General features: G+C 41.2%; 1 protein-coding gene across 3 annotated transcripts in view; it reads left to right on the top strand.

The window, feature by feature from the left end:
- The window catches only part of RELN (reelin), a 496,502-nt gene that overhangs the window by 390,490 nt on the left and 91,127 nt on the right, over positions 1–14,885 (top strand). For all 3 annotated transcript variants that reach the window (XM_059396996.1, XM_059396995.1, XM_059396994.1), the window contains exons 29-31: positions 7,372–7,529; positions 8,793–9,000; positions 10,328–10,404. In XM_059396996.1, the coding sequence (XP_059252979.1) occupies positions 7,372–7,529; positions 8,793–9,000; positions 10,328–10,404 (443 nt within the window). The remainder of the gene's footprint in view (positions 1–7,371; positions 7,530–8,792; positions 9,001–10,327; positions 10,405–14,885) is intronic.

Raw genomic sequence — 14,885 nt, 5'->3', positions numbered from 1 at the left:
TGATCTCATCCTGACAGTGGTAACAGCTTAGCAAGCTAGAGGACTGCTTTATTCATAGAATTCTTCCATTCCAACCATTCTGGATGTGACATTGTTCACTGAATTGATCACCAAACTCACTGTGCATCATCTAGCTAGAGAAGCTGGTTATGTTCTCTCCTTCCCTCATACTTAGGTGTGTATCTCTCAAAAATTACACCGCACACTTTGGTAGACAAACTTCTCAGATCGGGAGAGAACTTGTTTAGTCAAGGATGTACAAATTTCTGGGTTAATCTACTAAACTTTGAAGCCTAATCTTTAAATACCAGTTATTCCCAGGAAAGAGCTTGTCAGTTGGTGGATCTAAGTCCACTTCTAAGTAATTTTTTGTCTTTATATCCCAATGTTCTTTGCAGTATCTTAAAGAGAGACTCAGATGAACTGATGTATGGTGGCGATGTTGCTGGGTTGGCCTTCTTTGGTGAAATGTAAGAATTTGACTTGCAGTGTGCTTTAGGAAGGATACAGGCCCAGCTACTCTAACAGAAAAACAGATACAAATGGTTAACAAGGCTTCAATCAGATAGAAAGTCTTTCTCCTATCACAGTCCAGAGGGGAGCGGTTCAGAGCCGACAGGGTGGTCTGCAGTTCTGAGCACAACAGTCTCATCTCTGGCTCCAAGGCAGCATTCCAGATCTCATCATCTCTTAACCGGAGGAAGGAAAAAGGAAGCAGGGGTGCATAGATACTTTTTTTTTAAAAAATTTTAAAATTGAGTTTGGTTGTTTGTTTATTTATTTATTTATTTATTTAAGATTTTATTTATTTATTTGACATAGAGAGATCACAAGTAGGCAGAGAAGCAGGTAGAAAGGGAGGAGGAAGCAGGCTCCCCAGCCAGCAGAGAGCCTGATGTGGGGCTCAATCCCAGGACCCTGGGATCATGACCTGAACTGAAGGCAGAGGCTTTAACCCACTGAGCCACCCAGGCGCCCTGAGTTTATTTTATTTATTTTAGAGAGAGACAGAACGATCTCAAGCAGGGGAAGGAGCAGTGGGAGAGGGAGGAGGAGAGAGAGTATCCCAGACAGACTCCCCGCTAAGTGCTGAGACTGACTCAGGGCTAGAGGTCACAACTCTGAGATCACAACCCCCGAGATCATGACCTGTGCCAAAAGCAAGAGTTGGATGCTTAACTGACTGTGCCACCAAGTTGCTCAGATAGGTTACTTTTCAAAAAATCATCCTACTCCTTGTTTATATTACCAAGTACAGCCGCCTAGGATGATATATGTACAGTTATCTATTACTATGCCACCGGTCTCCAAATCTTATCTCTCCAAACAAAAGCAACAAGTGATTGACTTTCTTGTGGTTTTGTGGATTATCTGGGTGGTCGTGCCACAGCTCTGTCTGGGCTCCATCATGGAACTGTATTTAGTCAGAGGGTTAGTTAGTGTTTGGGCCCAGCAGGACCTTTCTCTCTGTGTCGTCTTTAGCCCAGTATTTATCGCAGTTGGTATTTCTAGAATTCTAAGAAAACAGAAGTAAAAGTATCTTATTTGCCACATGCTATTGGTCAAAGCAAGTCACAAGGCCACTCTAGATTCAGAATGTGGTAAAACAGACTCCCCTTTTTGACAGGAAGTGCAGAAAAGTCAGACTACCAAGGAACAAATAAATGAGGAGATGTGTAATTCACTGGGGGGCATTATTGTCACAATCTATGATAATCTGTCCTACCTCCAGTGACTCACATCTCCCACGGCCAGATATATTCAATTCACTTTTCTCCCAAGACCTGCCAAGTGTCATCCCATTACAGTATCAGGCACTAAGTCACTGATCTCGTGATCTCTATCAGGTCAGGCTATGGCCTGGATAGGGCTTCTCATGATCTAGAGGCCTATGAACTAAAAAAGACAATAATCCATATCCTACGTACAGTGGTGAGATACTGACAGGTTGATGACAATAGATACTTCCACTCAAAAAAAATTGAGGGGTGGGGAATAGGAAATGCAACAGCCACTGGCCAATAGGAATACTAAAAGCCATTAAGATACTTATTATTAGGGCACCTGGGTGGCTCAGTTGGTTGGGCTACTGCCTTTGGCCCAGGTCATGATCCCGGAGTGCCGGGATCGAGTCCCGCATCGGGCTCCCAGCTCTGTGAGGAGACTGCTTCTCTCCTCTCATTCTCATTCTCTCTCTCTCTCTCTCTCAAATAAATAAATAAAATCTTTTTTTAAAAAAGATACTTGTTACTAGGACTCCCCCCTGCATGAGCAATGTCCAAGACAAGAACGTTGCCTTGATTAAATTCTACTCCTTAGGAGTGGTTCCCTAATCTGTTGTTCTTCCCAGCTATTACCTCTGCTTTGTAGGTAAAGACGTCTGAGGCGTCTTTCCTTTGCCATGAGAATTTATCTGTGTTGGTAACCTCATAACCATCTCATCCTTCTTTCTGCTCATTGCAAGCTGGGTACATAGCAGTGCAGCCCTCTAAACCTCACCAAGATGACTGCCTCCTCTGACGCTTTTCTGAAACTTTGGCCCAACTACAGCTCTTCCATATAGAGGGTGCAGCATGCCTTGAACCTGGCGCACAGCTCGGGGTGTATATTTCCTGCAATGATGGAATATCAGGGAACTACAAGACATTGCTATGAAAGTAGTGGTAAAGCTATATATGAGAACTAAAAGGTTTTCCTTAATATTGCAAAGTGAGCCAATATTTTGAGGCTTCCAATGTATCCATATTGTCTTGGACCTCAGCCCTGGGAAGAAGAAATAGTCTTCATTAGAGTCCAGCTTCCTGGCTGATTTGAACACCATCCAGCCAGCTGGCTAGTGGCATCCATGACAAAGAGCTCTCTACTGAAGAGTAGTAAATATGTTTCCACTTTGAGAGCGGTTGTTGTTTCTTCTGCAATATGTTCAGCTCTGCTATCTCCAAATGCAGGGTTGGAAAGCTGAGAATTCTAAGTGTGAAAATTGTTAAAATTGGGAGCTATTTTGCCATGAGGCAGCGTGCTTATAATAGTTACTAGAACATTACTCTCTCACAAACAATTCTAAGGTGGTTTTCTCAAAGGGGCATTCTGTCCTTGTACTCATTACCTTAGTTCTTACCTTCAAAGGAGAGACTTTGGTGGCTGTAGATATAACCTGGTGTATCCCTGACACTCAGCAACATTCTGGCAATACAATATGTCTTGTCACGCAGCCTGCTGTAAATTCCCTGTGCAGAATGCAAAATGTTGGTATCTCTGGGGCCGGGGTGGGGGGCACAGTAAGGGAGAATGTGCTAGAAACACAGTTGTTTAGCGTTCAGCAGAATATCTCCTCCATGGCCACTATCACCTGTGCGCCTCTCCACAGGACAAGCAGGTTCACAGGAATCTTCTTGGTTGGAGAGGTCAGTACAACAGTACTCTCAGGTGTGATGGTGGAAGGGGAAGGTATAGAATCCTATTCTCCTGGTCACTCAGGCATCCTGTGAACAAAAGTAATTGGGAAAGGAGTCAGATATAGTCTTATCTTCTAAAACTTCTTCCTCATCTGGGAAAGCAAGACAAAGGGGAAGTTTTGTTCAATGATTTGAATGGTCAAGCCCCACTGTGGTTTATATCTAGTAAAATTATGTAAAATTAAACTCATCTTTTCCCCAATCCTCATCTCCTTCGATCCTTCCTGTCAGGTGAAAGATGCTCTTCTAGCATTATGTCCTTCTCAATCACAGTAGTAAACAGGGTTGCACATGGACATTTCTTTGTTCGGGGTTTGAATAATGTGTTTCCTCACTTGAATTCAGGCTTCGTGATGGCAGGAACTGTGCTGGGTTTTGCTTGCCATCCTACACCTTGCCCTAGCACTATGCCTGGTGTGCCAGACACACTTCGTAAATGCCAGTTGAATGAAGGGATCCTGAATGAGGAATAAGGACCAAAAGTAGGTGATGACCTACAGTGAAGATACCTCCCTTTTTTTTTTTTTGATACCTCCCTTTTTAAAATGTGTTTTCCAAAATAAATTCAGTGCCGTTCAGCAAAAAAACATTCTTCTGCATTCTGCTGTATCTCCCTGAAAAGGCACAGATTTCACGTGCACACATGGGCACACACACATTAATAGCATTAATAATTTTAAGACTTCATCTCTTCTACTTTAGGAAGGACAAACTATATGGAATCTAACATGCTTATTAGCTCAATTTTGGCCCACTTCTTGTTGTTGTTGCTATAGCTTGAAAATTACATGTTATTTCATGTTTAAGAAAAGTAAATAAAGGTAAGATACACTTGAGGCCTGGTTCTGCACACGGGAATGGATAACAGACTCATTCTGGTTCCTGCAGCTAGATTCAGTTGGAGGTTCATTCTGTAAGTGGACAGCATCATACTTTGCTTGTCTTTGACTAGCCTTCTCCATTGTTCCACCATACTGTTCCTGTGTGGAGTATGAGTACCCAGAAAAGAACTAGTCCAAGGATAAAAGTTATTCAGTCTTCAGTTAACAAAGCCATTCCAGTAGTGAGCAGCAAATATCCCAATGTAGAGAGAATGATGAATTCATGGTGCGGAGTCAGGAAATTCCCTGCATGCCGGGTCTCTTGTAACATAGTGTTTAAATTAGGAGCATGTAGGATCCCAAGCACAGTAGATTTTTGCTGGTATAAGAAGAGGTTTTCAAGCAAAGATTCAGAAACAGTTTGATGAAAAGTATTCTATTATAAAAAATAGCTCTTAAGCAAGGAATTAGAAGACATTTCAAGAAACAGGCACGATAACTTTAACCATCAGAAACCACTTGTTTTTTCAGGGAAGAAGTCAAGCACCCACCTCACTTGGGCCTACTTCTTCTGATGGTCTCTCCATGTCTACAGTTTTTTTCTTTAGTGAATCTCTTACTAGTTCTTCCTCTTATTCCAGCAACCCTCAGTTTCTGAATTATTTGTGCTCAATTCCAAAACAGTGCAAGGGAGAGTAGGACAGGCAGCAGTAGGCATCAGGAACCAGACATAACTGGGAAAAATTTAAATGAAGCAAAAGTTGCCTATGTCATGATGGGTAAAAACTTTCTTGCTTTGATTTGCACCTACTAACTAAAAACCATCTAGGGGTGCCTGGGTAGCTCAGTCATTAAGCGTCTGCCTTCATTGCAGGTCATCATCCCAGGGTCCTGGGATTGAGCTCCACATTGGGCTCCCTGATCAGCAGGAGGCATTCTTCTCCTTCTCACAGTCCCCTTGCGTGTGTTCCCCTTCTCACTATCTCTCTCTGTGTCAAACAAATAAAATCGTAAAAACAAAACAAAACAAAAAAACTAAAAAACATCTAGCAGATATTAAAAGATTGTACCCCTTTAGATACAATCTCTTGCCCTTTTACTTTGAAATGTGGGCTCTCAGCTAGGACTCCTTGCTATGATTCATCATGTCCAGGACTCGCCCTGTTAACCAATAACTCATCACTTTGATTTGCCCTGTTCTTTTTTTCTTTATTTAAAAATAGATTCTTTAAAGCTCAGCTCCTGAGGTCTTTCACATTCTCAAATATCTAACTGCAAACTCTGCTTCTTGGGTCTATAGGAACCTTAGACTTGGGGGTGCCTCCTTGGTCCGACTACACCAGATCCTGATTCTTTCATTGTTATGAAAATTATGGGGACCTCAAAAAACAGAGATGAGTCAAAGGGTTTCACTTGCTCTTCTTCATTATCAAATTACCAAAGCTTCTAGAATTCTACCTAAAAGTGGGATTCTTCAACCTTCTGAAAGCTTCTGGGCCTCAACCAGAGCCCACTTCTCTCATGAAGGAGGGCAGCTGATAGAGATACTCTCATCTGATCCAAATGGGAGAACTTAGGGGTAGAGGAAAGTTGAAGATGTGTTCACCTTCTTCTTAATGCTGACAAATGTATGCTAAGACTTGCCTTAATGAGTGATTAGTCTCTGAATACTTGAACCTAGTAAAAAATATTGTAGGTCACATTTCGCAAATTTGCCAGGAGTAGATAACTTAGAATAATGAAGAAGAAAAATCCAGGTTTATGGTTCTGGTTGCCAAGTAATCAAAGCTATTCGAAGAGCTAGAAAGAAATGCATTCTGACTCTGCCATATTATTTCCACAATAATGGAGAGAAGAAGGAACCAACTTTGTCTATAGTTTTCTCAAGCAGTCTTCATTAATCTTTAAGATTTTTTACCCTTGTTCACAAAGAAACTGGATTCACTCAAAAGTCTATAAATATTGGCAGTGAAATTAATTGGACTCCAGATAACCTAATCCATCTTCCTTCCTTGTTGTCAGTAGAACTGAGAAGGAAGAGGTGTGTCATTAGAGATGTGCACAGGTTTCCATATATTTGAGAAGAAAGAGATATGCTGAGAGGCTCACAAAGACTGGAGAGCCACTGAGACCAGAGTTAGTCTGGCAGCCTCAAGACTGTTGTGGGGGAAGAAGTACCGGGCAGCAGCCCAGCCCACTGGTGTTCCAAGGTTTGAAGCACTGGGACCAGGTCCCTCTTTTGTTCATTGGCAGTCACCAGTATTGGCAGCCTAGCTCGTTGCTAAGAGCTAGTAGAATGAGCAGTCTTAGGGATTTGAAGTTGGGAGGTGAGGAGGAAGGCAACAGGTGGGAGGAGCACCGTCAGTACAAACTTGTTAACTCTTTCCTGCCAGGATCATGTCAGTGGCAAATAGCCAGAGTCCCTTTATGTGTCTCAACAAAGAATATTCTATCTGATTATCTCAGAAATTCCTAAATAGCCTCTTCTGAAAATGCCCATAAAATCAATGCAATGGAAGGGTAATATATTAATTATGCAAAAGGAATACATTTCTGGTTTTTACTACTAAAAACATATGAGATGGGGGGTGCCTGGGAGGTTCAGTCAGTTAAGCATCTGCCTTCAGCTAGGGTCATGATCCCGGGGTCCTGGGATCAAGCCCAATGCCAGGCTCCTTGCTTGGCAGAGAGTTTGCTTCTCTCTCTCCCACCGCCCCTCCTCAAGCTCATGTTCTCTCTCTCCCTTTGCTTTTTCTCTCAAATAAATAAATAAAATAAATCTAAAAAAAGAAAAAGGAAGGTCTATACATTTTTTTTTAAAAAAGCATGTGAGATAGAACATATACAAGCTATAATGTATAATAGGTGTCTGGCTGTCAATAATCTTTTGTACCTGATTTCTCCGGGTGTTGAAACATTAAGGCTGAAGAGGAAATCAACAAGTTTCAAGAAAGCTCTGTGAGAGACACTTTATTATAAAGATTAAGTGTCCAGTCAAACACGAAACCTTTCTTAAATTTTTCTGAACTGCTCTGTTTCAGTGTTTTTGCATGTGGTATTGGTGTAAGAGAAACATGTGTTGTTTTCCCCAACAGTAAAACCAGATTCCGATGGATTCAGGAGAGCAGCTCACAGAAGAACGTGCCTCCCTTTGGTTTGGATGGAGTATATATATCTGAGCCTTGTCCCAGTTACTGCAGTGGCCACGGAGACTGTGTGTCAGGGGTGTGTTTCTGTGACCTGGGGTACACCGGTAAGGCTGCAGGCATGTGTCTGATGGTTTGTTTGTAAAATATTCATCTCTAGTTACTGCCTTTCATGTTGCTTCTTCCAAGGAAATATATTCCAAGATGATTCTTCTTTAAGTCCTAGTAGGAATTTGCCACCCAGGCATTGGAGGTGCTGAGAGATATTTTATAGTTTTGAGTTACCTAAGGAAAAAAATACAAGGTAACACCAGTTTCACTCCCTAAAAGATATTAATTTATTAGTAATAGTGGTAATAGTTAACATTGCTTTCAGCTCTACTTTATGCAGGCACTATAAGTAGTAAGTGCATTTTATATCATCTCACTGAATTCTAACAAAAACCCTGTTCCATAGTACATACTGTTATTTTCTTGTTTATGTTTGAGGAAACTGAGGCAAAGAGAGGCTTAGTACCTCTCCCAAGGCACACAGCGAGGAGTTGCTAAAGCCAGGCTTCAGACTCTGGCAAGTCATTCTCTAACACTCAGACCTAAGCTCTTCCTTGACCACTGGCTGCAAGGGACTCTCTGTGCTCTTTACATTGCTTTTTATAAGAACTGTAATTTTACACATGCAGAGTAAAAGTCAGTGCCTGAAATGATAAATCCAAGGCTGCCAAAAGAAAACTTTACAAGAGAGAGATTTTCTGACCACAGTCACCCTTGGCTATTGCTACAAGCAAAAATAAAAAGGGAACTGAGATTAAAGAGTAAAATTGAAGAAAATGTTATAAGCTTCAAAATTTTGTTTAGAGTTTTTCCTAGAGACAACTTCAAAAGGATGATTCCCAGAGTTTCAGCTCTCTGCTCTTCATCTGGCTTGTGACCGAAGACAAACATATGTCGTTGCAGGCCTTCTGTGGGGAGTACTGCCACTCATGGTTTCAGGGTATTTTTTTTTTAAGTCAGGGATTAACTCTCCTTATTGATCCTCTGATAGAGGGACAACAAAGGAGCAAATTTTATGATGAACAAAATCTATTTTTCAGTTTGCCCACCTCCTCTTGGTAACAAGAACCATGGAAATGTGTGTTTCCTACTGTCTCTTTACACATGAATAAAAAATTACAGAGGTGGAATAATGTTTTTGGTGATGGTAGCGGTGGCTGTATTTCAGACAGGCAATTGTGGGATACAGACTTCCATGTGGTTTCGTGTGCCCCTAACACCTGTGAAAATGCTTTCTTAGCCCATGTTCTGACTGTACCTTCTTACATGTAACAGTTTCAACAAAGCCTCTCTCTCCTATGTATTTCTTTTCTCGGAAGCCGCGCAAGGTACCTGTGTGTCTAATGTCCCTAATCACAGTGAGATGTTCGATAGATTTGAGGGGAAGCTCAGCCCTCTGTGGTACAAAATAACTGGGGGCCAGGTTGGAACTGGCTGTGGGACACTTAATGATGGCAAATCTCTCTACTTCAATGGCCCCGGGAAAAGGGAAGCAAGGACTGTCCCTCTGGACACCAGGAATATCAGGTAGAGTTTATTTGTATACTTCTCCATGAACATAGTATTTACCATGCCTTTGGTCTAACTTAAAACTCTTTGTACTGTTATTGAGGATTTACATAATCCAAGGTTTCTCTATATACATTCTGATATGTAAAAAAATGCAGCATAACTTAAATAGCATAATGCATTAGTTTCTGCAAAACCACAATTCATTACATCGCCAAAGTCTGTCTAAAGTATGTCTGCTTGGTTTTCTAAAGTTCTGTGTTACTATGAAGAGTGTTTGCTTTTATGCTTATAGCTTCAACTTTAAATTCTGTGTCCAAGAATGATGTGTTCCATTGATTGAAACTTTATGTATTCATTTATTAAAAACTGCTCCAGAAATTTTAAATACCTACACTGACACCTGCTGGTAAAATAAATAAATGCTTGGTTTTAAGGTCAAATGAAATCGTATCACGCCTAAAATGAAACTGTGCTTTTCTCATTATTGTCAGTTAAAATATTTGAGAATCAGAAGAAAAGAAACTGAAGAACTATTTGGAACTTCTAGACTTGTCATCACTAAAGTCTGGAGTTCTATGTCCTGTTTTATTTCTGCCTTTGATATCTTTCCCCTTCCTTCTGCGTTCTCTCAGAGGAGCAACTATTGCATAGGCCCTCTCTGTTGGTTTACTATGGACTGAGGCTTAATTTACATCACACTGAGTATCAGCTGTGAAAAAAAAATTTTTTTAAGATTTTATTTATTTGACAGAGAGAGAGAGATCACAAGTAGGCAGAGAGGGGGCGGGGAGCAGGCTCCCCGCCGAGCAGAGAGCCCGATGCAGAGCTCGATCCCAGGACCCTGAGATCATGACTCAAGCCAAAGGCAGAGACTTAACCCACTAAGCCACCCAGGTGCCCCTCAGCTGTGAAAAATTAAACCTCTGACTCTAAATCAGTACTATAGATAATTATGTGTCCCTAAACTAATGTAACATAAGGTTAGATTTTTCCTCATCCTGAATTTCCAAGAACAGTATTATCTCAATCTAAGGAATGAGCATTTCCATGATTACGCTCAATTACATCAAAGTTCACATTGAAGTAAAATTCAGCTGTTTCTTTTTGTTTAAATCATTATTATAGTATAAAATTAGTGGTTAATAAGTAACCACTTCTAAAATGGTTACAGAATTAGGTCGCTATATAATCTATGTAGTTTCTACTTCTCATATGCCATTGGTGCTTAAACGTACTATTTTGGAATTATAGAAGCTTTTTTTTAATGTGTCAAAATGCAAAAGTTCAATTTCTTCTTCTCTATTTGTAAGTAAACTGGAGTTTCTCCCCTCCTCCCTTACAGACTCGTTCAGTTTTATATACAAATAGGGAGCAAAACTTCAGGGATTACCTGCATCAAACCGAGAGCTAGAAATGAAGGTAAGTTGCTGTATTTCCTTAGAAATTATAGTTACTGTGGGTAGATTACTCGTTTTTCTTCCCAAAGTTTGGCCAGGATTTTGTAAGCTGAGATACCCTGAATCATTTCTTCTCTTCTCTTCTCTTCTCCATCATTAAATGACTAGCTGCATAGAGCCATGATCTTTTAGGCCCCTTATCTAGGTCCTTAAACTGGAAAAGCTTATGGATCATGTCAGAATATTTTTTTTGTTGTTGTTCTAAGTATTTGTTTGTGGTCAGAGTATATTCATTTTAAGGAATGCTGTTCCTTTATAACTTTCAATAAGGAGAAAAAAAATAGTAGAACCTTTTACATTTAGTGTGGGGCTAGAAGCTTGTTTGCAAGGGCATTACTGAACGCACATCAGACTCTACTTCGTGCCCATAAAGGTTCTGGGGGTACTAGCATCCTTTGGTAGAAGGAACAATTCTTGGCAGTGATAAACCTTAAATTTTACTAAGCACCTATTATATTCAAGGTACTGTTCCAAGTGTTTTATCTGTTAATCCATTTCATCTTCATCATACCTCTTTGCCAAAGGTATTATTAGTCCTATTTCACAGATGTAGAAAGTGAGGTACAGGTAGATCAAGTAACCTAGCCAAGATCATGTAGTCTTAAGTGGATGAGCAGGGATTCAAACTACAGAAGCTCATTCCAGAATGGACGCCTTAACCACCCACATCCTGCGTCTCTCCTTGCCCAGATCTCTGTTTTCTCTAGGCTTCCATGCCATTTTCTGCTTCCGTGATTGAGTTCTAAAAGAAATGCAAAAGGCTTGTAGCATATGTTAGTAGCCTCCTGGAGCCCTACAGACTGGGGATGCCCTAAGGAATTCTGAAGGCGAGTTTTCCTAGCACAAAACCCCTGGGCTTCTCAGATGGGGCCTCCTCCAAAACTTGATCTCATGAATGGGACGTGACCGGTTGTGTAGCTTCTGAGTTTGTTATTATCTCAGGCATGACTGTGTGTAACATGCTGGCCTAAACAATCCCTGTTAATCAGTGGAGCTGCTGAGAGCTCAATGACTGATCGGACATGTCCTCAGCCGTATTATTGCTGACTAAAAGCTTTCATGACTTTTTCTGAATATGTTAGTACTTTTAGTCTAGTAATTGTCCAGATCATTGATTTACTGAAGCAGCAATCTAGAAACTTCTACAGACCCATTTTGTGTTCCCTAATCTCTTCAACAAATGTCTCTTCAAGAGTCTGCTCTAAGCCACACATGTTCTAGGCTGTGGATACCGTGTCCCCAAATGTCTGACACAGCAGTCACAATGAGCTAGGCGATGAGCTATTACGAACAGCCCTCGAAATCTCAATAGGTTGGGAAAGGAAAGATTTCTTCTTTCTGCTACATTTCATCGAGGCTCTTCTGAGGTTCTCCTTCTAGCACCAAGGATGGATGCGGGGTAGATCCTGGATGTTGCCCGCCATGTAGCAGAGGGAAAGAGAGAGTGTGTCACAGGGGACTAGAGGTCCAAACCACCACAGGCCAAAAGGGGAAGAAGAACCAGAGTGGCCCTCCTACCACGGCAGATAAAAACCAGGCCTCAAAGGGCACTTCGCTCCTAGTGAGAGGAGTCAGAAAACACACGAATAAGCAAGATGTTAGATTGATGGTTAGACGGAAAAAAATAAGCTGATGAGATGGACAGCTGTGGGCTGAGAGATGTGATCTAGATAAAGCGGTCTGGGAGGGGGGCTCACTGAGAAAGTAACATTTAAATTGAAATCTAAAGGATGGAAAGGAGCCAGCAACATGACGAGGCCAGGGAGAGTTTTGCAATGAGAAGCAGCAGCAGAGGCCACGAAGTGGAAAAGAATTGTGATGTCGGAGAACAAAAGGAAGACTGGTATGGCTTGGGACTCGTGGAGAATGAGGGGCAGGAGCCCAGGCACGTGGGGCCTTGCTAGCTATGGTAGGGAGATGGGGTGTGAGTCCAGGGTCATGAACACCAGCTGAAGGCCTTGAACCCAGGGGACAACATCATCTGATTTAAATTTTTACAAGCTCGACCCACAAAAATAATAAGTAGTTCAAAACACAGAAGTATTTCTAGAACACATGCTCAGCCCATGCAGAGGTGAGAACTTTGAGGTGTACAGATGACAGGGTCTCATCCTGACGATCTTATTTTCTGATTGGAGAGGTAGAGCATGTTAACATTTTCTTTAACCTCTGTAATAAAATTACTATAAAATACTGGGTGGTTGGAACTGTGTAACAATTGTGTGCGTGACTCTTCTAAAAATTGTAGATCCCTGGATATGAACTTAAAAAAAAAAATAAAAAACTGACCAGAATAGACTAGGAAACATCTACCTGTCATAGAGATGAAGTTCTGCTCGACACTTAGCCTCTGACTACAAATGCTGTTGCTTGTCCTGCCGGGTAGATTCTCTGAGGACCCATTTAGGAACAAGCAACTTTTTCTCCACTACCCTTGAGCTGTTTTCTTGAACTCCTTGCTAGCCATTTAATTCACATCCCACAGGCATTTCTCAGTCTTTTATTGAAAACTGGTTGTTAAAATGTCAATCTGCCTAAATCCTTGAACCAATCTCTTCCAGTTGATGAAAGTACAGATTTTTTTTTTAACTTACTCAAGCTGAAGCCTTAATTTACATATTTGGAATTAAAATCAAAATTAGGCTATTTTCAATAAGACTGGGCAGAACGTAGATGGGGTTGTAATTCAAAAAGAGAAATGTGGTACATGCCCGAAACACTTGGGAGATGAGCTAAAATGGCTTGGTTTTAATTTTCAGATGTGCAGTGTGTCATATGACCCAGCTAATGGGGCTCGGCAATTTATATGAAATAGAGATACTGCTGTTTTCCTTTCTTGCATTCCCCCATTGTTTCAGACTTCTGGGAAGCCCTCCTTTATTGTCCTTTGGGATTGGGTCCTAATCTCTGCAGACCTGGTTGTGTCCCTCCTAAAAAAGCTACTGAGAAGTACTGCAAACAGAAACAAAACAGAATATGGACCCCTTGAGTCCTGCTTCTCATGTACACTTGATCCTCTAGGGAGCTTTCAAAGGCAAGTTCTGAGTCAGCAGGACTAGGGATGTTATGCTGCATAATGAATGACTCCAAAACTGAGTGGCTTAGCACAAGAAACAGCAGTTATCTTCTGGTTTCTATGAGTCAGGAATTCAGGAGCAGCTGAGCTGGGTGGTCCTGACTGAGGATTTTGCATAAGGTTGCAGCCAGGGTAAATGCCGGGAGAAGGGGCCATCATGGAAAGACCCAAGCAGGGCTGGAGGATCTATTTCCAAGATGCTCACTTACATGGCTGGTAGAAAGAGGCCTCAGTTTCCCACTGGGTGGACCTGTCCATAGGCTGTTTGAGTGCCATCCCTACTACCTGTTAGTCAGCTTTCCTCAGAGTAAGAGATCCATGAGAAAGACACAAGGATAAATGTGCAAAGCCTTTTATGGCCTAGTCTCAAAAGTCACACACTGTCACTCCTACCATATTCTATGTATTGCATGCAAGTTACTAAGTTCAGCAGCACCCCAAAAAAGGGGGGAAATAAACTCCACTTTTTAAAGGGAAGAGTGTCAAAGAATTTGTGGACATGTTTTATAACCACCACAGGCAGGGCCTGTTACCAGGTGACGCAGGTGCTGGTCCTTGGACCATACTTTGAGTAGAAGGTACTAGAAAGGACTAGCCAATGAGATTTTATTCTCATGATGCTTCCTCTCTGGTACCTTTCTAAAGGTAATCTACCTTTAGAATAATCTAAATTATTCTCTATTCTCTCTCTCTCTCTCTCTCTTTCCCATCTTATTAAATATAAACCATATCAACACAGATTAATAGCCACAAGAAAAACTAAATTTTGAACTGTCTGGCTTTCTCAGCCACCCAAATTCATATTAAAAGCCAATAGGACATATTTCGAGCAAACATCAAAGGTTGGAGACTGGAGTTCCTCCAGAAGTTCCTCAGCTTAACTAGAATGAAGACTAGAAACAGACTACCTTCCATTTTCTGCATGAACTTTACTGTGACTCTCTTGCTCCAACTCATGGGTCTACAGCCACCCACTGAAGCTATAACTGCCAATCTCTATACTTAGATCCGTCATGCTCTCGCCCCAGGGAGTTGCTATTCTTTGTGCTGTCTTTATCCTCTCATTATAAATGGTGGTTTCTTCTATTTTAAATACAGTAAGATTAATTCTCCCGAGAGTTCTAACTTTTTGCATATTAGTCATTGTTGTTCCTGGCATCCTCCTTGTCAGATGCGGTGATAATAATCCCATGTGCTAACAATTAGCCTTAAAAGGCTGTCTTTGTGTTCTGTATTTTATCCTAATAGTTCCTGAAATTTAATTTTAGTAAACTCTTTGTTGCCCAGCATGATAAAGGGATTGAGATATTCCCACAGTCAGTAATGGGGAAATTAGAAAGTTATCATATATTTCATGAATGATTTAA

Source organism: Mustela nigripes, chromosome 4 (genome assembly GCF_022355385.1).
Source record: "Mustela nigripes isolate SB6536 chromosome 4, MUSNIG.SB6536, whole genome shotgun sequence".
Taxonomy (NCBI): domain Eukaryota; kingdom Metazoa; phylum Chordata; class Mammalia; order Carnivora; family Mustelidae; genus Mustela; species Mustela nigripes.
Note: the sequence above shows the minus strand (reverse complement) of the source record. Positions and strands in the feature narration are given on the sequence as shown.